This window comes from Tamandua tetradactyla, chromosome 10 (assembly GCF_023851605.1).
Source record: "Tamandua tetradactyla isolate mTamTet1 chromosome 10, mTamTet1.pri, whole genome shotgun sequence".
In the NCBI taxonomy this organism is placed as follows: Eukaryota; Metazoa; Chordata; class Mammalia; order Pilosa; family Myrmecophagidae; genus Tamandua; species Tamandua tetradactyla.
In genome coordinates, this window is record NC_135336.1 from 108,910,902 (window position 1) to 108,936,177 (window position 25,276).

At 39.3% G+C, this 25,276-nt stretch overlaps 1 protein-coding gene across 12 annotated transcripts in view; it reads left to right on the forward strand.

Annotated features, from left to right (window-relative positions):
* Window positions 1–25,276, forward strand: part of DIP2A (disco interacting protein 2 homolog A) — a 189,644-nt gene that overhangs the window by 72,631 nt on the left and 91,737 nt on the right. For all 12 annotated transcript variants that reach the window (XR_013158765.1, XR_013158766.1, XR_013158767.1 and 9 more), the window contains 3 exons: window positions 10,297–10,425; window positions 20,677–20,796; window positions 22,017–22,214. Coding sequence is in view for 9 of the 12 variants with exons in the window: in XM_077119265.1 (XP_076975380.1) it covers window positions 10,297–10,425; window positions 20,677–20,796; window positions 22,017–22,214 (447 nt within the window). In the remaining 3 variants the exon portion in view is untranslated. The remainder of the gene's footprint in view (window positions 1–10,296; window positions 10,426–20,676; window positions 20,797–22,016; window positions 22,215–25,276) is intronic.

Sequence of the window (25,276 nt, forward strand, 5' to 3'; positions counted from 1 at the left end):
GAAGAATGTGAATTCTGTTTTGGGGTGGAATGTTCTGTATGTGTCCATTAATTCTAATTGGTTAATAGTGTCATTCAAACCCTATATATTATTATTGAGTTTCTGTTTAGGTGTCCTATCACTTATCAGAAGGACTTGTGCTTGTTAGATTCAGCTGTCAACTTGGCCAGGTGAAGGTGCCTAGTTCTATTGCTGTGGACATGAGCCAATGGTACATGAACCTCATCTGTTGCTGATTATATCTGCAGTGGCTAGGAGATACGCCTGCTGCAATTAATGATGCTTGATTTAATTGGCTGGTACTTAAATGAGAGAGCTCAACGTAGCAAAGCCCAAGCAGCTCAGCATACCTCATCTCAGCACTGGCAGCTCAGCCCAGGCCTTTGGAGATGCAGAAAGGAATCACCCCCGGGAAAGTTGTTGGAACCCAGAGCCTGGAGAGAAGGCCAGCAGAGATTACCCTGAGCCTTCCCACGTAAGAAAGAACCTCAAATGAAGGTTAGCTGCCTTTCCTCTGAAGAACTAATGAAATAAATCCCCTTTTATTGAAAGCCAATCTGTCTCTGGTATGTTGCATTCAGGCAGCTAGCAAACTAGAACAGATTTGGTAACAGTAAAGTGGGGTCCTGCTGCAGTTTGCAAACTCTAGACATGTTGGACCAGGGTTTTGGATGGATAAGGGAAAGATTTTGGAGGAACTGTGAAGAAAATGATGGAGAAGTCCTGGAGTTCTTGAAGAGACTGTTGGTGTAAACAGAACTACTGCCAATGTGAACAAAGGGCGACACAAAAGGGACAAATTGGAGTTTGCAGAGTGAGAACCATGGAAGCTCGGGTCTGAAGCCAAGAAACCTCAGCCAGGAGAGTAGACCCACCCACATACATGGAGAGGGTGCATCTCCCACCTCGTTGCAGTGGAAGAGTTGTGCCACCTCAGGCCTTGGAAAAGGTACAGCACGCTCCTTGGGCACTGGGGAGAGTCTGGCTACCACCACATGGAGGGGTTGAGCATGTGCCTTGGAAATGGCAGAGAGCCCAAATGTGATCCTGATGCTTTATGAGAGTGGAACCAAGAAAAAGGTGGTCTCCTCAGCGTCCCCCGAGGTTGATTTGGAAAGAGGCGCGCCACTGCATAGACCCTTGGAAAGCATGGGACTGCTCCTTTCTAAAGCCGAAGGATAAATGACTTTCAAACTTTGAAATCCCATGGTGTTTACCCTGCAGGTTTTCAGAACTGCTTGGGTCTTGTGACTCCTGTGTTCCTTCCAGTTTCTCCCTATGGAAATGAAAACCTGTATCCTGTGAATGTCCTCCTTTGCATATTGGCACCAGATACCTTATTTTGAGATTCATAGGTCCACAGCTAGAAGAGAATTTTTTGCAATTTAATATTGTTTAAGGTGATGTGTCTAGTTGCCATGTTGACAAGGGGTGGATATGTGGTAGTTGGATTCATGTGTCAACTTGGCCAGGTGAAGGTGTCTCGTTCTATTGCTGTAGACATGAGCCAATAGCGTGTGAACCTCGTCAGTTGCTGATTACATCTGCAGTCGGATAGGAGGCGTGCCTGCTGTGATGAATGATGTTTGATTTAATTGAATGGTGCTTAAATGAGAGAGCACAGTGTAGCACAGCCCAAGCAGCTCAGCATACCTCATCTCAGCACTCGCAGGTCAGCCCAGGCCTTTGGAGATGCAGAAAGGAATCATCCCGGAGAAAGGTGTTGGAACCCAGAGGCCTGGAGACAAGGCCAGCAGAGACCATCCTGTGCCTTCCCACGTAAGAAAGAACCTCAGTGGAAAGTTAGCTGCCTAACTTTCTTCCTCTGAAGAACTAACAAAATAAATCCCCTTTTATTAAAAGCCAATCCATCTCTGGTGTGTTGCATTCTGGCAGCTAGCAAACTTGAACAGTACTGTATTAAAGTCTTCAACTGTTACTATAATATTATCTGTTTCTCTCTTCAGTGCTGCCAGATTTTGCTTCATATATTTTGGGGTCTCTGTTGTAAGGTGCATATATATTTATAATTGTTATATCTTCTTGCTAGATTGAACCTTTTATCAATATATAATAACCTCTTTTGTCGCTCATGATCTTTTTTAAAATTTTTTTATTAATTAAAATTTTAAATATGACAACAAAGAAACACAAACATTCTTAACATATGATCATTCCATTCTACATATGTAATCAGTAATTCACAATATCATCACATAGTTGCTTATTCATCATCATGTGATCTTTTTTTTTTTTACTTCAAGTCTATTTTGTCTAACAATTCTGTAGCCACTGCAGCTTTTCTGATTACTGTTTGAATGGAGTATCTTTTTTCACCCTCTTACTTAATAGTCTTTGTGTCTTTGTACTTACAGTGAGTTCTTTATAGACAGCATATAGATGGATCATGCTTTTTTCATCCGTTCTGCCAATCTTTTCCTTTCAATAGGGGAGCTTAATCTCTTGACATTTAAGGTAATAACTGAGAAGGAAGGGTTTACTTCTGCCATCTAGCTGTTTGCTTTCTCTGTGTCTTTGCTTTTGTTCCTGAATTACACCATACTGCCTTTTTTGTGTGTGCTGTTGCTTCTTTATAGTGCCACACTTTGATTACTTATTTCCTTTTGCCTGTTATTTGTAATCTTTTTCTTAGTAGTCACCCTTGTAATTGTCATTAAATCTTCAACAAATAAGAGTGTAGTTTAACTAGTACTATATTGGTTTGCTAAATGCTGCAAGAAATACAATATTCTAGAAATGGGTTAGCTTTTATTAAGGTAATTTATTAAATTACAAGTTTACAGTTTTAAGGCCATAAAAATGTCCAGACTAAGGATTCAGGGAAAGATACCTTGACTCAAGAAAGGCCAGTGGGTCTGGAACACTCTGTAAGTTGGGAAGGCACGTGGCTGGCATCTGCTGGTCCTTTGGCTTCTAGTTTCAACAGCTTCCCTGGGGTCATTTTCTTTTTACATCTCCATACATCTCTGTGTCAGCTCTGAGCTTTCTCCAAAATGTTTTCCCTTTTAAAGGCCTTCAGTAAACTAATCAAGACCCACCTTGAATGGGCGGAGTCACATCTCCCATCTGCTCAAAAGGTCACACCCACAATTGGGCGGGTCAGTCTCTATGAAAACAATCTAATAAAAAATTGCAGCCTCCAATATTGAATCAAGAGTAAAGGACATGGCTTTTTCAGGGTACACAACCGTTTCAAACTAGCATAAATACCAGCCTAGTTTCAGTAGAATACAGACTACTCCTGCTTATCTCCATCTACCTATCCCTTTTTATGTTGTTACTGTCTTTACACGCTGAATTACATCTTTAAATGCTTGATGCCCATTAATACAGATTTTAATTATAGCTTTACATATTTCTCTGTTAAATCATATATAGGAAAAAAGCATTTACAAGCCAAAATACAATACAGGATTTTCTATTTCCTTGTGTAGTTACCAATATTCCCTGTTTCTTCTTCTTCTTCTTCTTTTTTTTTTTTTAACATGGGCAGGCACCAGGAAACAAACCTGTCTCTATTTCTACTTATGGCTTGCAGTTACTGTCTTGTGTCTTTTTTTTTTTTTTCTTCCCCACCGGAAGGCATCCTTTAGCATTTCTTGTAGGGTAGGTCTTCTGGTAATGGACTCTTTTCAGCTTTTGTTTACTTGTAAATGTCTTAATTTCACCTTCATTTTTGAAGAATAATTTTGTCAGGTATAGAACTATTAGGACTTTAAATATGACACCCTACTGTCTCTGGCCTCCATAATTTCTGATGAGAAATCAACTGTTAATCTTATTGGGGACCCTCATATGTGACAAGTAGCTCCTCTCTTGCCCCTTTCAAAATCCTCTCTTTGTCTTTGGGTTTTGACAGTTGTGCTCTAATGTACCTTAGTGTAGATCTCTTAGAGTCTGTCCTGTTGAAGTTCGTTGAGCTTGCTGGTTTTGTTATTCATATCTTTCATCAGATTTAGGAAGTTTTGAGCCATTATTTCTTCAAATGCTTTTTCTCTCTCTTATCTGAGATGTCAGTGATGCATATGTTGTTATGCTTGATGGTATCCCACAGGTTCCTGAGGCTTTGTTCATTTTTCTTTTTTTTCTGCTTCTTGCACTGTAATTTGAGTTGTCTTATCTTGATGTTCACTGATGCTTACTTCTGCATGTTCAAAACTGCTTTTGAATCTAAGTTTTTCATTTCAATTACTATACTTTGCAGCTCCTTTTTGTTTGTTAGGTTCCTTTTTATGATTGCTGTCTCTTAACTTTGTGCAGTCTTTTCCTAATTTCCTTTAGTTCTTTGCTTGTGGATTTCTGTAGCATTTTTTTTTTAATGCTATATGGCAGGGGTCACATTTCATCTTTTTCCATGTGAGTGTCCCATTATTACAGCACCATTTGTTGAATTTTTGTTTGTTTGTTCTTTTGTCTGCTTGTGTGTTTGTTTTTGAGAAGTGCATGGGTGGGAATCGAACCCAGGTCTCCTGCATGGCAGGTGGGAATTCTACTATAGAACTAACCCTTGTACCCCCTGTTTAGCTTTTTGAGTATATTTAAACAGTTGACTTAGGTCTTTGTCTTCATCTAATAGTTCCAGTGTGCATTTTGTAATTTCTTTGTTGAGAACTAGACAATCTGAGTGTTTCGTTGTTATAACCCTGGAAATCTAATTCTCATATTCCTCTTGGATTGCTTATTATTATTATTTTTCTTGTGGAGGGCTAGAACTGTCAATCTGTGACTTTTCTTACCTATTTTTGCTCCCAGATGGGGACTGGAGAGAGAAGAAAAAAAAAAACAAATAGGTACTGCCTCAGGAAAACTTCTCTTCTGCTTTTGCCTGAGGGGTTTTCCAGTGGCTGCCCTCAAGGCTGCCCCAGCAGTATGCAGTAGCTGATCAGAAGCAGTGGTAGTGACCAGACCATAACCCCTAGATTTTGGAGGACTAGGTCCTTGCAGCACCCTTTACCCCTGGTACTAGCAGGCTGTACCAGGAGCCTGGGCTGCAGCCCCCACTGCTGCTACCATGAGGCTGGGGAAGGGGGTGTTAGCTGCTGTACAGAGGGTGAGATTCACCAGTTTTCCAGTCTCTTCCTCCAGCTCTTCCCTGGGTGCTGCAAGTGTTCTTCTAGATGCTACAGTTCAAAACAGTTGATTCAGATAGTTCCTGCCTGTTCATTGATTGTTTTGTGAGGGTGTGATTCCTGGATTTCTCCAAGCAGCCATTTCCCACAATCCTCCCCCCTTCAATAACCTTTTGAACAGTATGAGTTAGTTGGCTCAATTTTTCCCCCATTAAGAACTACCCTCTTTTTTTTTCCTTCTGAAAAATATTCTTTTGTTACCAAAGTCATTCCCGTGATGGTTCTGTGATTTGGTGGTCATGTGGGCCTGCTCTCTGTAGACCCCAGAATTGTGTGATGTTTCCTGATACTTTAGTCCCTCCCACCTGCTCTTGTGGGGCAGGTGCCTGCGTGGCAGGTACTCAGCAATGGTCAGTGGATATGGGACACTTGAGTGGAGCAGGCCTCTCCTCCTGCCTGCCTACTGTGGCATAGTCTCCTGCCTCTCTTCTTTGCCCATAATTCACAGCACAGACCTCCGTAGTCCTCATGCCTGTGCAGGATCCTGGGTTAGAGTCTGCAGCTCTCGCCTTCTCTGACCCTCCATCTGAAGATGAGAATGAAGTGGAAATCCTAAATGGAATAGAAAACATCCAATTGTGTAAAGCGCCTTCCCTCCCTTACTGTTTGAAACAGATGTACATACGTGTTTCCAAGCATGCCTGCCTCAGGTGTGGGCAGGATGGGTTTCACTGAGTCTTGGCATCAGCTCTGTAGTCTGTTCCTTAGCAGATAGGATTGAGACCTTTATATATGAACAACGATAGCCTGTCATAAAACTCAGGGCTGACCAAGGGGCTGAATCTTGGTCATATCACACCCCTTTACCACAAGTTGAAACTCTGTTATAGGAATTGAGAGTATGCTAAAATTGTAAATCTAACCAAAGAAATAGCTTCTTTTCTAGATGTCAGTCAAAGCTAAATTATGTACAGATGAATAGATCTTTTTCAGATCATCCCATCTTTGAATTACACTAATTTTAGAAAGAAAAATTGCAAAACTCTTCATTTGAAATCATATTTTTAAACAAATAGTGTAGTTAACTTTCTACAGCTTATACCTGAGGCCCATATACAATCTTGCACTAGTACTTAAATAATTGTAGTCACAGGATGGTCACTTCACTATTGCTAAAAGACTAGCTCTACCCACTTCCTTTTTCTAGTTGAGGGATGATGAAAAGGTAGGGTGATTCCCACTCACCCGCAAGCGCACATCTAGCCCTGCCGGGAAGCCTGCAGCAGCAGCCCTCTTGACGCCTTTTGGTGTCCTTCATTCCCCCTTGTTCTTTGCTCTCCACTGCACCTGGGGCCTATCTCACTCACCACACACTTCCCAGCCTGCTTTTGTGTAAAATCGTGGTCGTGTCAGGCAGAATTGGGAGTGAACTGGGTGTTTTCAGGTGGCCACCAGCAGCCACCTCTGTCCTGTGCAGAACGCCTCAGTGTTGCTGCTGTTTGTTCATCTCTTTGTTTGAGTCTGTGTGCAGGCTCTGCGCCCTTCCCCTGCGGGGTCACATGCCTGGTCTTGAGGCCTTATTCTGCACCCGCCTTCTGCTCCTACAAGGGTGTCGGGGCCGCGTGCCCACAAGGAAACAGCCCCCTGGATTGTTTGCCCACCTTTCCTAAGTGTCCCCACGTATGATGAGTGGTTACTGCCCACCTTCCTTAAAAATCAGCTACTGCTCTGATGTTTCCCTTCTTTTTTGTTATGGTGCTGTAACCTTATGGAAAAACTCCAGTGTGGGATAAACAGTGATGTTTAACTGTTCTGCTACCTTCTGATTCCTGCAGCCCTTTTCTAGAGGAAAGCACAGTGGAGTGTTAATGGTTTTGTGTGTTAGCACACTGCCTTCTTCTGAGGTGCTGGGTTTCATAAACGTTGCTTCCTCATGGGTTAGGAATCAAAACATAGTTTACTATGGAAAATTGGCCTTAGTTCGCGATGTTTAACTGGACAGCCCTCAACTTTCCAGTGCTGTGGCATATCCTTTACAAAGCACTGAACTCTAATGCATATTTAAGTTGTGTCTCTGAAAGGGCCTGACTTTGAGATTTATATTGTAGGTTATTTCTTGTTGGACCACTAGTCCAACTACTGCAACTGTACCTGCAGTTACCTCTTTTTCTGTCTTATTTGCTTGGCCCGGTACATACCAAGTAGGTACCAATTGTGACTGCTTCTAGTAATATTCTCTAGGATCATAACCCAGGCTGTTTTTTCCCTTACTGCCAGTTATGGCCTTGATATACCAAGTGTTTGCTGGACATGTTGAAGTAATTTTTTAGATCTCTTAATACTCAATTTCCTCCTCCTTTTATCAAGCTTCCTTCATTTTAATAGCACTAGAGAAGTCTTCATTAAAAGGTAGTTTTAAAAATGTATCTTTCCAGTTTTTGGACTAAGAAAATCAAATTTATTAAACATGTTGACACAAATATCTGTATTTAAAACCAGTGCTTGTAATTATAGTAATTCATTCATTTTTATTTTGAATGTAGTTTATTATTTTAACGTACTAGTCAGTGTTTCTAATTATAGTCACAATATAGTGCTTCCATCACTACCATTCACTACCAGAATTTTTCATTTCCCCAAAGAGAAATTCTGCACTCACTTAATAAAAATTCCCTATTTCACACTTCCCCCAGCCTCTGGTAATTTCTAATCTCCTTTCTATCTTTAAAATTTGCTCATATAAGTACAATAATACATTATTTGTCCTTATGTGCCTTGCTTATTTCACTGCAACATAATGTTTTCAGAGTTCATCTATGTTGTAGCATGTATATGTATTAGAATTTAATTCCTTTTTATGGCTGAGTAAATTCTACTCTAGGTATATGCCATGTTTTCTTTATCCATTCCTTTGTTAATGACCACACGATTTGCTTTCAGCTTTTGGCTGTTATGAATAATGCTGGTGCACAAGTGTCTGAGCCCCTGTTGTCAATTCCTTTGGGTACCTACGTAGGAGTAGAATTGCTAGGTCGTATGATAAGTCTGTATTTAACTTTTTGAGGAATAATAAAACTTTTCCACAGTGGCTCCACCATTTTTTATTCCTACCAACAATGCACAGATGTTCCAGTTTCTCCTCATCCTTGCCAACATTTGCTATTCTCTGTTTATTTAAGAAGAATCATCCTACTAAGTGTGAAGTGGTAGATCATTGTGGTTTTAATTTGCATTTCTCAGATGGGTAATGATGTTGAGCATCTTTTCACGTGCTTATTGTACATTTGTTTATCTTCTTTGAAGAAATGTCTGTTCAAGTCGTTAGCCTGCTTTTAAGTTGCGTTGTTTGCTTTTTTGTTTTAGGAGTTTTTTATATGGTTTAGTTATTAAATTCTTAGCTAAGATATGATTTGCAAACATTTTCTCCAGTTGTGTAGGTTTTTTCATTTTCTTGATAATGTCCTTTGATGCACAAAGTCTTAAATTTTGAAGAAGTACAATTTATCTTTTTTTTTTTATTCAGGCTTTTGTGGTTATATCTCAGAATTCATTGCCAATTATAGATAATGAAGATTTCCTGTTTTTTTCCCCCTGAGTTTAATGGTTTTAGCTCCTGTATTTAGATCATTGAACCTTTTTGAGTTAATTTTTATATATGGTTGAGGTGGAAGTCCAATTTCATTCTTCTGCATGTGGATATCCAATTTTCCCAGTACCATTTGTTGAAAAGACTATTCTCTCTCCATTGAGTGGACTTGGTACCCTTGTTGAAAATAATTGTCTACAAATTTGTGAATTTCTGAACTCTTATATCTAGTCTATTGGTCCATTTGTCTGTCCTTATGTCAGTACCATAGTTATGATTATGGTAGCTTTGTAGTAAGTTTGAAATTGGGAAGTGTGAATGTAGTTTATTTATTTATTTTTTTAATGTAGTTTATTTTTATATAGCTATTTTCAAAACAACCTTGTGGTTGATAGCTTATGATGTATACTTTTTTTTCCACGTGTATTTTTAAAGTCATTTATTCTTTTTGCTAGGTTTGGAAGGGTGGAGAGATACTTGGTTTTTTTAACTGAAGCAAACTCCTGGTATACATACTTTAAAATGCTAATTTGATAAACATCAAGCTTTTTCATAGGTCATGAAAACTGTGTCACTGAAGCTTTACGTTTTCCAAAAGGTATTTTTTTCTGCTAACTGAGTTGTATTTTGCTTCTATATAATTTTAGCTTTCCATATATCTAAAAAATCCTATGCCTAGGTTAATGAAATAGAAGATAGATAGCCAGAATTTTAAAAATTATAAGCGTTAAGAGTGCCATATATGAGGCTTAAAAGATTAAACAGATTATTCCCAACCTATTCTCCATGCAACATAGGTTGATAACGATTTGTTGTAATTGGACATGCGTCTGTGTAACTGTGTTGTGATAGGGTACAGCCTGCCTTTCTTCATGATGAAGAATTCCTATACAATATGTAGTCACGCTGAGAAGCAGAGCTTTATTAGTGTTCCATAGCCATGATAACTAGACACAGAAGTGATCACTCAGTAACTGGAAGTAATGACTTTTATGCTTTTTCTCTATCAATTGTGGTCTGTGTTTGAATGTGACATTAACATAATTTTGCTTTAGGAACTTGACTGTAGTCTCTTAGTATTGCAGACATTTTTACCAGGGAAGTGGGGGCAGTTTCTACTTTTGTACTTTTCTTCCTTGGGGCCTACAAAGACGGTATCTTCTTGACAATCCAACATAGGTTTTGAAGGGGGTAGTTTATAAGCCTGGCTGATTTTTTCTCAATATTTTCATTCATTAAGTGGTATGTTAACAATTTGTTTCAAATTTGTTTCTGCTTCATTGAGGAAGAACTTGTGAACAAGACTCATCAGGTCATTCTGCCTGAATCTTATAGACAGATTCCTCTCCAGTGCCTCTGCCCTGTAGTCAACCATGCTGGGTCCGGACCCCTTTGGGAACTGATCGACCCCCCCCACTCTCAACACAGGTGTCAGCACGTCATGTCTCAAGTTCTCAGGGTCCTGCTTTGCCTTTGTCAGCCAGAAAAACAAACTAACTGGAGAATACTCCCTTCACCGAGTTCAGCTGGATGAAGCTTAAGTCCAGTGGGGTTGGAAGAGGGACTTAATACTCTGATCAACTAATGGCCACCTTTGTTTTGGGTATTTTTCAAAAACAGCTCTGCACTCTGCCCCTCCTGACGTCACTACAGGCCTTGTGGAACATTCATTCTGTGAGCGCCCACAGGTGGCATCGGTGAGAGGTGTTCCTCGGGGGTACAGAAGCAGCATCCTGGAAACTGCAGATGGTAAGCCTGCCTTCCTGCCTTGCCTGTCTGCCCTTCTTCTCCTTTTGAAACCATGCAGTGTAGTTCTCTTTTCAGTTGTTGAGCACGTTTTCAGTGTACTCACTCTAGCAAGCCCAAGCCAGTCACAGTGCCTGTGAGCTGAAAAGAGTGTGTGCAGGTAAGCTGTGGGCAGTGTGAAGGTGTGGAAAGAACACATCATATGGGAAAATAATCAGAAATACTTATGGAATTGAACAGGGAAGAGGAGAGTAGGTAGGAACAAACCTCCAGATTTAAATTGGATAGTTTCAGCTGACATAGACCAGGAAGAGAAGCCTGGGGGCATTCCATTCTCTGAGTCAGGCTAGCAGGGCAGAGAGGGGCAGGCCCTAGCCAGCTTAAGGGCAGCCTGCCCCTGCCACCAAGCAGCCCCCGCCCCATCTCTCTTCATCCTTAGCAGTCCCTGATGTCAGTGAAACACCAGCCATGATTTCTGTTGTGCAGGCTCAGAAATGTCAGTATCCAGGTTTATACCATTTAATTTTAAAACAGTTTACAGTGTCTTTTATCAAAATTTTGTGAACTTTTTCTTTCCAATGTATTGGATTGAGATCATAGAAAAAATCCAAAGGATCTCAGATTTAGAATCTTAAGTTGTTTTGTTTTTGTATATGCTGTGTGGTAGGGGTCACATTTCATTCTTTTTCTGTGTGAGCATCCCATTATTGTAGCACCATTTGTTGTATCTTTTTTTCGGGGGTTGGGGTTGGGGGAGTAGTGCACAGGCTAGGAATTGAACCCGGGTCTCACACATGGCAAGTGAGAATTCTACCACTGCACTACTCTTCCACCTCAAGTTGTTTGTTTGTTTTCATTTCTATAGCAAGGAATATGAATTTTATTCCAAGGGTGGAGATACTAGTAGAGATTTTTTTTTTGGGGGGGGGGGGTGCATGGTCCGGGAATCAAACCTGGGTATCCCACATGAAAGGCGGGCATTCTAACCAGTAAACTACCTGGGCACCCTAGTAGAGAGTTTTGAACAGTATGCATGATCTGTTTGGTTTGTTTTTTTAACTTTTTTTTAAATTGTGAAATATAAAAAATTTCCAAGTAAACTTTAACAAGTAGTTACAGAACAGCTTTTAAAATTTGGTATGGGTTACAATTCCATGATTTTTTGTTTTTTCTTCTAGCTGCTCCAAGATACTGGAGACCAACAGAAATATCAATATAATGATTTATCAGTCATAACTCATTTGTTAAATCTTATCTTCTCTGTTAGACTCCTTCTTCTCTTTAAATAACATACATACATGAAAGCAGTAAATTTCAAAGTACATTGCAACAGTTAGTTGCAGAACAGATTTCAGAGTTTGGTGTGGGTTTCAGTTCCATAATTGAAGGTTTTTATTTCTAGCTGCTGTAAGGTACTGGAGGCTAAGAGAAATATCAGTATAGTGATTCAGCAGTCATACTCATTTGTTAAACCTGACCTTCTCTGTATAAATCTACCATCAATCACCTTTGATCTTTCTCCCATGCTTTAGGGGTATTTAAGCTATGCCCATTCTAACTTTTTCATTAAATTGTTTTTTGATACTTCTAAATAGCATGTCAAATTTTGTCAGTCTTTCAAATCTGTATCCAGAGACAAAAGAAATATACCGAGTAGTCAGAGTGAAAGAGAGTACATTAGATAGATTTACATGCATGCACCAGTGAAACCATAAATATAGTCAAGATAGTGAACACATCAGCCCCTCCCCAAAATTTCCTTGTGTCCCTTTGTCATCCTTTCCACCTGCCCTTCCTGGCTTCCCCGCAACCCCCAGGCAACCACTGATTTGCTTTTTGATACAAAGATTAGTTTGAATTTTGTAGGATTTTATATAAATAGAATCATAACAATATTTATTCTTCAATGTCTAGATTTTGCCACTCAGCATAATTATTTTGAGATTCAGTCACGTTCTTGTATGTATCAATAGGTCATTTTATTGATAAGTAGTATTTCACTCTGTGGGAGTACCAGTTTGTTTATCCATTCCTCTGTTGATGGACATTTATGTTGTTTTGACCTAGTGCAAATAAAACTGCTTTGATTCTTCTTGCACAAGTCATTGTGTGGATGTACACATTCAGTTGGGTAAATGCCTAGGAGTAGTATGTCTGAACCCTATGGTAGGCACGTATTTAGCTTTTTAAGAAACTGCGAGATTGTTTTCCAGAGTGATTGTATCATTTTACATTCCCGCCATTGATAATGGCAATCCCAATTCCTCCATATCTTCGCTGATTGTTAATATTGTCTGTTTTTAAAATTTTAACCATTCTGCTAGGTGTATAGAGGTGTCTTATAGTTTTAATTTGCATTGCCTATTGGCTCATGATGTTGAGCATGTTTTCCTGTGCTTATTTGCCATTTGTATGTCTTGTTTTTCTCTTTATTAGTGAAGTTGTAAGTTTACAGAAAAATCATGCATAAAATGCAGGTTCTTATTTACTACCCTATTACTAACACCCTGTCTTGGTGTGAAACATTCGTTACAAGTGATAATAGCACAGTGTTACAATTGTACTATTAACAGTAGTCCGTGATTTAACTTAGAGTTCACTGTTTGTAGTGTAGTTCCATTCATTTAAAAAAAAATTTATTATCATATATACAATCTAGCATTTCCTCTTTTAACCACATTTGTATGTGTATTTCAGTGCTGTTAATTATATTCGCAGAGTTGTGCTACCATCACCACCATCCGTTGCCAAATCATTGCCATCATTCCACTTGTTTTAACTGAACATTTTATTGAGGTATATTTGCACACCATATCATCCATCCAAAATGTACAATTAATGTCTCACAGTGTTATGACATAGTTGTGCAATCGTCACATACAATTTTAAGCCATTTTCATTGTTCCAAAAAAAGAAAAATAACAGACATAAAAAAAGAAAACCCAAAGCACCCCATATCCCTGTCCACCCCTATTATCGACTCATATTATTGGTTCAGTACACTTGTTACTGTTAATGAAAGAATTTTTCCCCATGTGCCAATCTATTATTAACTGTTTGAACCCTGTACGTTTTAAGCCTTAACTTCCCATTCCCTATCCCCACCCGTTCCTTGATAACTTATAGTCTTGATTCTGGCTACATGGGTTTGCTTATTCTAATTGTTTCAAATCAGTGAAATTAAACACTGTCCTTTTGTGTCTGACTTATCTTCTGTGATGTCTTCAAGGTTCATCCATTTGTCCTGTGAACTGAAACTTCGTTCTTTTTTACGGCTGAATAATATTCTGTTGTGTGTACATACCACATTTAATTAATCTACTCATCAGTTGATGGACACTTGAGTTGCTTCTATCCTTTGGCAAATGTGAATAATGCCGCTATGAAGATTGGTGTGCAAATACCTGTTCAAGTTCCTGCTTTTGATTCTTTGCCATCTGTATATCTTCTTAGGAGATGTGTCTGTTTAAATCTTCTGCTGATTTTTTTACTGTGTTGTGTGTTTTCTTATTAGGTTTTGAGAGTTTTATATTCTGGACACACGTCCTTTATCAGATTTATAATTTATATTTTTCCCCAGTCAATGGATTGTTTTTTTCATTAATCTTTTATGGATTATGCTTTTGTGCCATACCTAAGAAATCTTTTCCTAACCCAAGGTCACAAAGGTTTTATCCTATCTAAAATTTTAGTTTCACATTTAGGTGTATAATTGATTTTGAGTTAATTTCAGCATAAGTGTGAGATATGGATCAAAGTTTACTTCTTTAGTTCATGGATATCCGGCTGTTCCAACACCGTCTAAAAGACCATTCTTTTTCCCACCAAATGTCCTTGGCACTTTTATGAAAACAGTAAGCCGAATAGGAGAGGAGTCAATTCCTGGGCTCTGTATGCTGTTCTCTTGTTGTAGTAGGTCTATCCTATACCAATATCATTCTGGTTTAGTAATGATACTTGAAATTGTGTAGTTGAAGTTACGTCCTTGGGATAAACTCCACTTATTTATGTACATAATCCTTTTTGTGTATTGTGGACTTGCTTTGCTAATATTTTAGAAGGATTTTTGGGTCTCTTTATGAGATCTGTTGGTCTGTAGTTTTCTTACAATATCTTTGTCTGGTTTTGGTATCAGGATAATGCTGGTTTAGTAAAACAAATTGAGAAGTGATCCCTCCTCTTCTATTTTCTGATAGATTTTACTTGGAGTTGATAATATTTCTTCCTTAAATAATTGATAGCATTCACAGGTTAGCTCTTGGGGCCTGGAGTTTTCTTTGTAAGAGAGGTTTTAAATTGCAATTTGTTTCTTTAATTGGTATAGGGCTGTTCAGATTTTTCCATTTCTTGAGTCAGTCTTGTGTCTTTGAAGGAATTAGTCTGTTTCACCTATGTTTAATATATGGGCGTATCATTGTCCATGATATTCTTTATTATCCTTTTATATATGTATGATGTGTGGCATTGTCTCCTGTTTTATTCCTGATAATGGTAATTAATGTATTGTCTCTTTTTATTTCGTCTATCTGGAGGGTTATTGAATTTTTTTTATTTTTGAAAGAGCCAGCTTTTGGTTTAATTGGTTTTCTTTATCGATCATTCTTTTTCTATTGTGTTATTTCTACTCTTATATTTATTATTTCTTTTCTTCTACTTATTTTGAGTTTACTTTGCTCTTCCTTTCTTAGCTTCTTGAGGTGGAGTCTTAGATCATTGATTTTGTTTTCATTTAAAAAAAATTTTTATTGAGATATCATCATACACATATAGTCCATCCAAAGTATGCAATCAGTGATTCACAATATCATTACATATTGTGTATTCATCACTATGAGTCATTGATTTTAAACCTTTCTTGTTTTCTAATAGGAATATTTAAAGCTATAAATATCCTTCTAAGTGCTGCTTTAACTGTTTTCTACTTATTTTGATATGTTGTCTTTTCATTTCTAATACTCAGTTCTAGATATTTTGTAATTTCTCTCATGCTTTCAGTTTTTATCCATGGTTTGTTTAGAAGTTGTTTAATTTCAATGTTTCCAAATATTTAGGGTATGCTTCCCTTATATGGGGCATTTAACTCTTTTAAAATTTGTTAAAATTTTCTAACGACCATGTATTTTGGTAAATGTTATGGTTGAAAATAGTATTTACTCTGTTGTTGGGTAGATGTTTCTGTAAATTACACTTATAAAAACCCATTGATCGATACTTTTGTTCAAGTTTTATTCCTCCTCCTTAATATCCTGTCTACTTATCCTGTAAGTTACTGAGGAAGGGTTGTTATATTTCCAGCTGTAATTGTGGATTTGTTTATTCATTTGCTTGTATCTGTCAGTTTTGTTTCATGTATTTTGAAAGTCTCTTATTAGGTGCACACATATTTAAGATTGCTGTGTTTTCTTGATGAATTGACCCCTTCATCATTTTGAACTTTTTCTTGGTGGTGGTTCTTATTTTGAGGTCTCCTTTGTCTATTATTATAGCTTCTTCACCTTTTTATTTGTAGTGTTAACCTGGTAAATCCTACATAATATTATTTTTACTCTGCCTATTTCTTTACTTTTTTTTTAATTTTTTTATTTTATTTTTTTATACCAAAAAATACCTAACAAATGCAAACATTCCTGTTTTGATCTTTCCATTCTACATATATAATCAGTCATTCACAATATCATCACATAGTTGCATATTCATCATCATGATCATTTCTTGAAACATTTGCATCTATTCAGAAAAAAGAAATAAAACAAAAACAGAAAAAGAATTTATACATACCATACACCTTACCCCTTTTCAAACTAAATTTATTTAAACATTTGTTCCCCCATTATTTATTTTTATTCTATGTGTTCTACTCGTCTGTTGACAAGGTAGATAAAAGGAGCATCAGACACAAGGTTTTCACAATCACACCATCACATTGTGAAAGCTGTCTCATTATACAATCATGGTCAAGAAACATGGCCACTGGAACACAGCTCTGCATTTTTAGGCAGTTCCCTCCAGCCTCTCCATTGCATCTTGACTAACAAGGTGATATCTACTTAATGCATAAGAATAACCTCCAGGATAACCTCTGGACTCTGTTTGGAATCTCTCAGCCATTGACACTTTGTCTCATTTCACTCTTCCCCCTTTTGGTCGAGAAGGTTTTCTCAATCCCTTGATGCTGAGTCTCAGCTCATTCTAGCGGTTTTCTCAATCCCTTGATGCTGAGTCTCAGCTCATTCTAGGATTTCTGTCCCACGTTGCCAGGAGGGTCCGCACCCCTGGGAGTCATGTCCCATGTAGACAGGGGGAGGGTGGTGAGTTTGCTTGTTGTGTTGACTGGAGAGAGAAGCCACATCTGAGCAACAAAAGAGGCTCTCTTGGGGGTGACTCTTAGGCCTAATTTTAAGTAGGCTTGACCTATCCGTTGTGGGGTTAAGTTTCATATGAACAAACCCCAAGACTGGGGGCTCAGCCTATAGCTTTGGTTGTCCACACTGCTTGTGAGAATATCAAGAATTCAACTTGGGAAAGTTGAATTTTCCCCCGTTCTCACCAGCAAGCTACACCTCATGAGCCTGCTGCTTTTGTTAATTGTTTATTGGGACACAGCCACACACACCCTTCAGGATAGCCTGTGGCTGCTTTTGTGTTACAGAGGCAGGGTTGAGTACTTGCAACAGAGGCCATATAGCCTGCAAATCTAAAATATTTATTATCTGAACCTTTAAGATAAAGTTTGCTTACCCGATATGAGAAAATGGGCAAAGGGATATGAACGTGGACAAGTCACGCCCAGCCTTCACAGCCAGTGCCGACAACACAGGGATGAGGAAATGAGCTGAGCCTTCTGTGGAGGCCACAGCACAGAGCCGCAAGCAGGCAGCGGCTTTGGAGAAGGGTGAGGGCCTTCCCAGGAGCAGGGCAGACCAGCACAGGATCCCTTCTAGGGGTGGAGAGCCCGGCCTCCAGAGCCTTCCCCACCACAGCCCAGCCCATTCAGCTGAAGAGAATGAGCCAGGGGGCAATCCTCCTGGCCTTCCTTCTCCACCAGGCTGGGACCTCTTCCAGGTGCTGGGGTGCAGCAGGGACCATGGCAGCAGGGCAGTCTCAATGCCCAGGAAGTTTGTGAAGGAAAAAAAAAGATAAGAACAGACAGTTTACTCAAAAATATATGAAAACAGTGGTTCAGTGATAGAATGCTCACCTTTCATGCCCCAGGTTTGATTCCCAGACCATGCACCCCCCCAAAATATATTAATATGTGTAAATATATGAAAACAATTCTTAAATATAACATCCATCCTCTCTGAATTAGAGAAATACATGTTCCTGCTGGGAATGCAATATAGTTCAACGCCTTTGAAGGTAAATTGGTAAAATCTGCATGTGCGTTCACATTTGGACACAGGAGTGCCAGTCTTATATTCTACGCTGAACATACACCTCCAAAAATTAAGGGAGTCCATGTGCACAAGATTATTCATTGCAGCACTGTTGGTAACTGCAAAATACTGGAAACCTCCAAAGTAGCCAAGCCTCATAGTTTGAGTAAGCCTAGTACATCCACAGTGGTGGAGTACTGTGCAGCTGGGATAAAAAGAATGAGACAGGTCTGGGATGAGGTGACGTTCTTGGAGATACTATTTTGTGAAGAGAGCAGAGTAAGAGAACACTTACAGTTTACCACGTTTTGTGGAAGAAAGAAGGAGGAATAAGCGTACGCACATCTGCTTGTCTTTTTAGGAGAAAACACAGGAAGGGCGAAGCAGAGAGCAGTAGAGCTGGTCATCTCAGGAGGTGGGTGGGGTGAAAGGAGTACAGGAGGGAATGACATTTCTTTGAGCTTATCTTTTTATATAGTTTTTGAAAGGTTTTGAGATATGCGATATTTGAGAGAAAGGAAAGTAGACGAAAGGATTGTAAATGAGCGTGCTTTATTGGGCTGTGCTCCTGGGTAGAGCTCACTGAACCCAAGAGGGAGTGAGGTGAGTCTGCACGTGGGCTTTGGCGAGTGCAGTTTTTAAGGGCAGGGGTTAGGTGATGACATGAAAGGGGCAGCACATTAAACAAAGGATTATTATGCTAGTGGGTTGAGCAGCGGGTGGTTAGATGTCCGTGAATAAATGTTTGCTGGGCAAAGACCTTGATTGTAAATGTTCACCTCCCATTCCAGATTGACGTCATGCTTCCAGCCATAGAGCCCTCCCTTATTCCCCCGACCTAACACTTTTATCTTTTAGAAGGTTTGAGTAATTATTCAAAATGTAAATTTAAAAGATGAGAAGAAGAGGTAAAAATCATAAAGCTGGAAGCAGATAGAAAGGAACAAACCTAATTGTATTTCACGTGAATACCATAACCATATTGAAAGGGGACTATGAGGAAAAAGCTAACATAAGTGTTTTATGAATGCAGTATTCAACTATATACCCCAGACTGGGGCCAGGTTTGGTTAATGAACAGCAAACATATATTGAACATTTGTCAGGTTAGTTTTTTTTTTTCTCTTATGTGTCTTTATTTTACTGTTCTTCTACCCCATACACTGGATAATGGGACTGTCCATCACAAGGTTTTTACAGTCACATGTCGCGTGATAAAAAGCTATGTAGTTATGTAGTTATACAATCATTGTCAAAGATCAAGGCTTCTGGATTACAGTTCCACAATTTCAGTTATTTTCTTCTGGCTATATAAGTAGAAACCAAAAAGAAACATCCATGTAATGAGTCCGTAGTTGTAATCATTGATAAACCTAACTACTTAGTTACACCTCCTCCCTCTCATTTGATCATTCTCTCAACCTTCAGGGATATCTGGGCAATGCCCATTTTAAATGCTTCATGCTGAAAAACGGTGTTGACCTCATAAGGTAGAGAAATGTGCCTGGTTGATGTTCAAGGAGAGACTGGTACCACTGGGCTTCAGGGCTTACCTGCCATAGGAAAGCAAGTTAGCTTCTGCAATGGTATGGGTGCAGCAATTTGGAAATTACTTTAGACGTATTACTGTATTGAGCAGAATGGTGTTGGGGCCTGAGCTCTCACTTTGGAAAAGGGGCTTCCAAACATGAATGGGAGATTCAGAGAAGGATCTTGTGGGGAGGAGAGAAATTGGAAATGTTGGTGTGGACCCCTGATCCCTAACATATGCACATACATCTGTTGACACTCATCTGTGTGCATGCATGTTATACATGCTGATGTGTGTGTATATAAATCAGTGTATATATGTGTGGATAAACACTTTCTAGCTCTGCCAGAGGGGCCTGAAAGCAAATACAGCCCCTTAGCAATGGGCTCCTTGGAGCAATGACTGGTTCCAGGACTGGGTAGGGTAGTAGAAAGTGACCCTCAAACACTTTTCATGGCAGTAGGCAGTGCTCAGAAAAATTGACAGGAGCACATCACAAGGACAGAGGTGCCACCTTGTAGGTACTCCCACTGGCCGAGTCTGGGACAATTAACAGACTAAAATAGTTGAGAAACATAATGGTTGGGAAATAATTGAAAGCAACTACCAATCCATGAGTCCTTCCTGGTGATAGAAATGATTATCGAAGAGACTGATAACCTTTTTGGTTATGTGGGTTGGATCTTTTGATATTTACCATATTCGAGATTAAAATATAACATTAAAAATACTTATTCATTTAAAAATAATAATAGACACATTGCATGTTAGCATAAATAGCATGTATTTATGAAAAAAATGCCCAACAATAAAAATTAAATGAGAAGAATAGTATTGTTTATATTTTTGCAAATCTTTTTAATGAATGACTTAATAGAAGTTTCTGGAGTCTCATTCCTGCTTTTCAGTCAATCTGGTGGGCCGTCACATGTTATATAGCTTCTGGAGGACTCCAGGAATGAGGGTAAAAAAAGCAAATGATGTTTTACTAATATTATGGGAATAGTTTTGATCTTAGGTACCGCCTGAAAGGGTCTCAGGGACCCTCAGGGAACCGCTCGCTTAGAATCAGCCCTGGTTCCTGGCGGGCACTCTGGGAGTCCTTGTTTGTTCCCCATCACCAGTGCTTGGCTGATCTAGTTTTTTTTTTTTTATTTTTGGCTTGGGCAGGCTCTGGGAATTGAACCCGGGTCTCCAGCTCGGCAGGTGACAGTTCTTGCCACTGAGCCACCATGGCACCACCCATGGTCTAAGTTCTTGTGAATCCGTGGGGCTTGCCCTTGGATCTCACTCCCAGGGATGTGGGTCTTTACACGGCCTCAGTGCTTCTCTGCCCTTCTGTGACAGGGGTCCCTGTGAGCAGCAGAGTGTCCTCCAAGATCCAGCAGCTGTTAAATACCCTGAAGAGGCCAAAGCGTCCTCCACTGAAGGAATTCTTTGTGGATGACTTTGAGGAATTGTTAGAAGGTAAGAATGCTTCAGCTTGCGGCTATTGTGTTAGGTGAACAGCGGGGCCGTCCAGTCTGGAGATGTAGGAAGTGTACATCACACGTGGCCTACTGCTGCTGACCATAAGGTACCCCATAAACTAACCATCTGTTTCCACACTCTGGTCACCTCAGTCACTTTAGGCCCCATGAGGCTTCGCGCTTCATTTGAACACTTGAGTTAGCATTTTTTTCTGTCCCTGTTCCAATGTTTGGTACCTTATAAAAAATACTTCTGAAGTTTCATTTTACCTATATTTAAACTTGGAATCTGAAATACTTGTCTTCCCATGGTTTTTAAGTATTCATTTTCCATACAGTTTTGATCCCTTTACAGAACTTTAACCTCTCATACATGAATGAAATAATTAGCAAAGAAGGAATATAGATTTATTTTTAAAACAAAACTGCCAAGTATAACATTGGAAAACGAACAGAAATAAAGCCTAATACAAGCATTTGAGTCTCCCACATTCATGTGGGAGCAGTATTACCAAAGCCACGGAGATACCCAGTGCCTACTCCTGAGCTCCTCACTCCTCTAGTGCTGAGTCACCCCCTGGACTGTTCCGCCTGTCTCCTGGAACCTGTGGGCAAGCATGCCCTCAGGGCATTGTGTTCTCCTTTGTCGTCAGATAAAGCCTTTCCCATTTCATCGCAGATGAGTTAGTAGAGCCCTCTTACACTTGGGCGAGTCTTGGTTACATATGCCCAGGGAGTACAGGAGATTTTACTTAACTATTTTTCTCTCAACTTCGTGAGGATTGTTTTGAGTGCTCAAGCTGAAGTGATGGCTCTCCTTACTTTTGTACCTGCTCAGCAGGTCACTACTGCGTGCATCTCGGGCATTATCAGGGTTGGCGGTGACCCACCTTGAGTCTGGGTGGCAGGTCTGGTCCAGAGGGCCGGGCAGGTGTCAGCACCATCTGACGGTTCCCCCAGTGGGGTAGTTACGATTACCACGATGGTGGCTTGTTTTCAACTATGCAAAATCATCTTTATCCGTAACTAAATTTCCTTCCATTCTTTGGTTCATTGGTTAGTGACTATGATAATAATAGATAAATCTAAATAAATTATTGTAAACGTTTATAGTTAGAATTTTAAAAAAGAAAACTATATACTATGAATGTTTAAAAATAAAATGTGTGCATGGTTGTCTGAAATCTTGATTTTTAAATTTTGACTTTGTTTATATAGTTCAGCAGCCAGATCCAAATCAGCCGAAGCCTGAGGGAAGTCAGATGATGGTGCTGGAAGGGGAGCCACTGGCTGTGGGGACTTCCTGGCCTCCATCGCTGCTGGCTGCCTTGCAGCAATGGGGCACAGCCCAGCCCAAAGCCCCCTGTCTGACTGCCCTGGATACAACTGGGAAGGCCATCTGTACCCTCACTTATGGCAAGTATATACAGAAAGCACCTGTGCTTTTTATTTAACTTAAATATTTAATACACATAAGTATACAGCTTAATGATTATCATAAAACAAATTTCTGAGAAGCCCAGCCCAACAATATAACAAGTAGAACATTGCTGTGCCCTGGATGCTCTTCCTGACTACTGCCCCTTCTGTCCCTCCCACGGTGACCACTCACTGACTGCCCATGACCACCCACCCCTTTGTTTCTCTAGTGTTCACATTATTTATATGCATTTCTGAACACTGTGGTGTGGTTTTGTCTGATTTTGAACATTGAATGAACCGCATCTTTTGGTTCCATATTATGTATTTATATAAATGTTACTGAAGTATGACACAGACCATAAGCATGCAGCTTGATGCATTTTCAGAGTGAATCCTCTTAGGGACCCCACACTCAGGCCAGAAGCATTGCCAGACCCCTACAGCCACCAGTGCCCTGCCACCATTAGAGTCCTTCTGCATGCACAGCCAACCCTTGTCCTGACTGCCAGCACCCCTGGCTTGGTCAGTTTTAAATGTTACACAAATGGAAATCGTACAAAGGGTGTTCTTTTGTATCTGCATTCTTTGGCTCAGCGTTCTTTGTGAGATTCACCCCTGATGTTGTCTCAAGTTATAATTTGTTTATTTTTGTTGATGGGATTATTTTATTATATAAATATACTAGAACTTATGTGAGTACTCTATGGTAGATGGACATTTGGATCGTTTCCACTTTGGGGTATTGTTGATGGGATTATTTTCCTGTATAAATATGCCAGAACTTATGTAAGTACTCTGTGGTATATGGACATTTGGGTCGTTTCCACTTTGGGGTATTGTTGATGGGATTATTTTCCTGTATAAATATGCCAGAACTTATGTAAGTACTCTGTGGTATATGGACATTTGGGTCGTTTCCACTTTGGGACTATTGTGTATGGTCCTGTTACAAACATTCTCATATGGAGTGTGTTGGTGAACATAATGTAAGCATTTGTGCTGGATATAAACCTAGAAGTAGAGTTGTTCAGCTTTAGGTCTTACTTGCCAAACAGTTTCCTGAAGTAGTTGCAACAATTTTCGCTCCCATCAGCAGTGTATGAAGAGTTCATTTAATCTGTAGCCTGGCCAATACTTGACATTATCTTTTTTCATTGTAGCCTTTCTGGTAAGTGTAGATTATATTTCTACTTTGCATTTCTCCAGTGACTATTGAAATTTTGATATGCTTATCGTCTATTAGGATACCCTCTTTTATGAACTGTCTATGTGAGGCTTATTTTTACATTGGGTTGCTAATGCTTTCTTATTTCTTTATACATTTCAGATACACGTTCTTTGTCATGTTATATATTCACATATATTCTCCCACTCTTTGAATTGCCTTTTTTTTTTAATTAGAGAAGTTGTAAATTTACAGAAAAATCACACCCAAATAAGTTCCCACACACCCCATATTTCAGTTTGCTAAGGCTGCCGAAATGCAGTAGACCATGGGGTGGCTTTTAACAATGGGGATTTATTAGTATACAGATTTACTGTTCCAGGCCGTGAAAATGCCCCAATTAAAGCATCAATAGGATGATAGCCTTCTTTGGAGAAGGGCTGCTGCATCCCGGGTTCGTCTGTCACATGAGAAGGCATATAGCCAGCATTTGCTGGTCCTTCACTCCCAGGTTCTGTTGCTTTCAGCTTATGATTCCAGTGGCTTTCCCTCTGAGCATCTGTGGGTCCTCTCTTAGCATCTCCAGGGCATTTCTGTCTAAGCTCTCTCAGCTTTTCTGTCTTTTCTCCTCTCATGAAGAATTCCAGTAAAGGGTTAAGACCCACCTGGAATTGGGTGGGTCCCATCTCAATTGAAACAACCTAATCAAAAGTCCCCTACCCGCAATAGGTCTGCCCCCACAGGGATGGATTAAAAGAACATGGCATTTTCTGGGGTCTGTAACAGCTTCAAATGAACACAAACACACACACACATGCACACTATTATTAGCACTTGGATTAGTGTGATGCATTTGTTGAAGTTGATGAAAGAACATTTTTATAATTGTACTATTAACTCTAGTCCATGGTTTACTTTAGATTCACTGTGTTGTACAATCCTGTGGATTTTTCTTAAAATTTTTATGTTAGTAGCATATATATAACCTAAAATTTCCCCTTTTAACCACATTCAAATATATATTTCAGTGCATTTAATTGTACTCACAGTGTTATGTTACCATCACCATCATCCGTTGCCAAAATTTTTCTGTCCTTTCAAATAGAAATTCTGAACAGTTTAAGCATTTAAGTCCCTATTTCTTGCACCCCAGCCCTTGTTAACCTACGTTCTAGTTTATGACTCTGTGAATTTGCTTGTTCTAATTATTTCCTGTCAGTGAAATTATTAAAAAATTTGAATTTTTGTGTCTGGCTTATTTCATTCAACATGATATCTGTAGCTTCATTTCTTTGTATGACTGAATAATAGTCCATATAACTAGAAGTGGGATTGCCTTACCATATGGTAATTCTATATTTAACTATCTGAGGAACTGCCTGCCGACCTCTCTTCCAGAGTGGATGTACCGTTTTACAGTTCAGCCAACAATGAATTAGTGTTCCTGTTTCTCTACATCCTCTTTTCATATTTTAAATAGTAGCCATCCTAATGGGTGTGAGGTGATATCTCATTGTGATTTGATTTGCATTTCCCTAATGGCTAATTATGTTGAGCATCTTTTCATGTGCTTTTTAGCCATTTATGTATCTTCTTTAGAGAAGTATCTGTTTAGGTCTTTTGTCTGTTTTCAAATTGGGTTGTTTTTCTTTTTGTTGAGTTGTACAATTTCTGTATGTATTCTGGATATTGAACTCTTACCAGTAGGTTATTGTTTACTTTTACGAAGTTTCTTGATGTACAAAGGTTTTTAATTTTCAGAGATCCCATTTGTCTATTTTTTCTGTTGTTGCTTTTGCTTTCGGTATAAAGTCTAAGAACCCATTGCCTAATACAAGGTTCTGGAGATGTTACCCTCTTTTCTTCTAGGGGTTTTCTAGTACTCATTCTT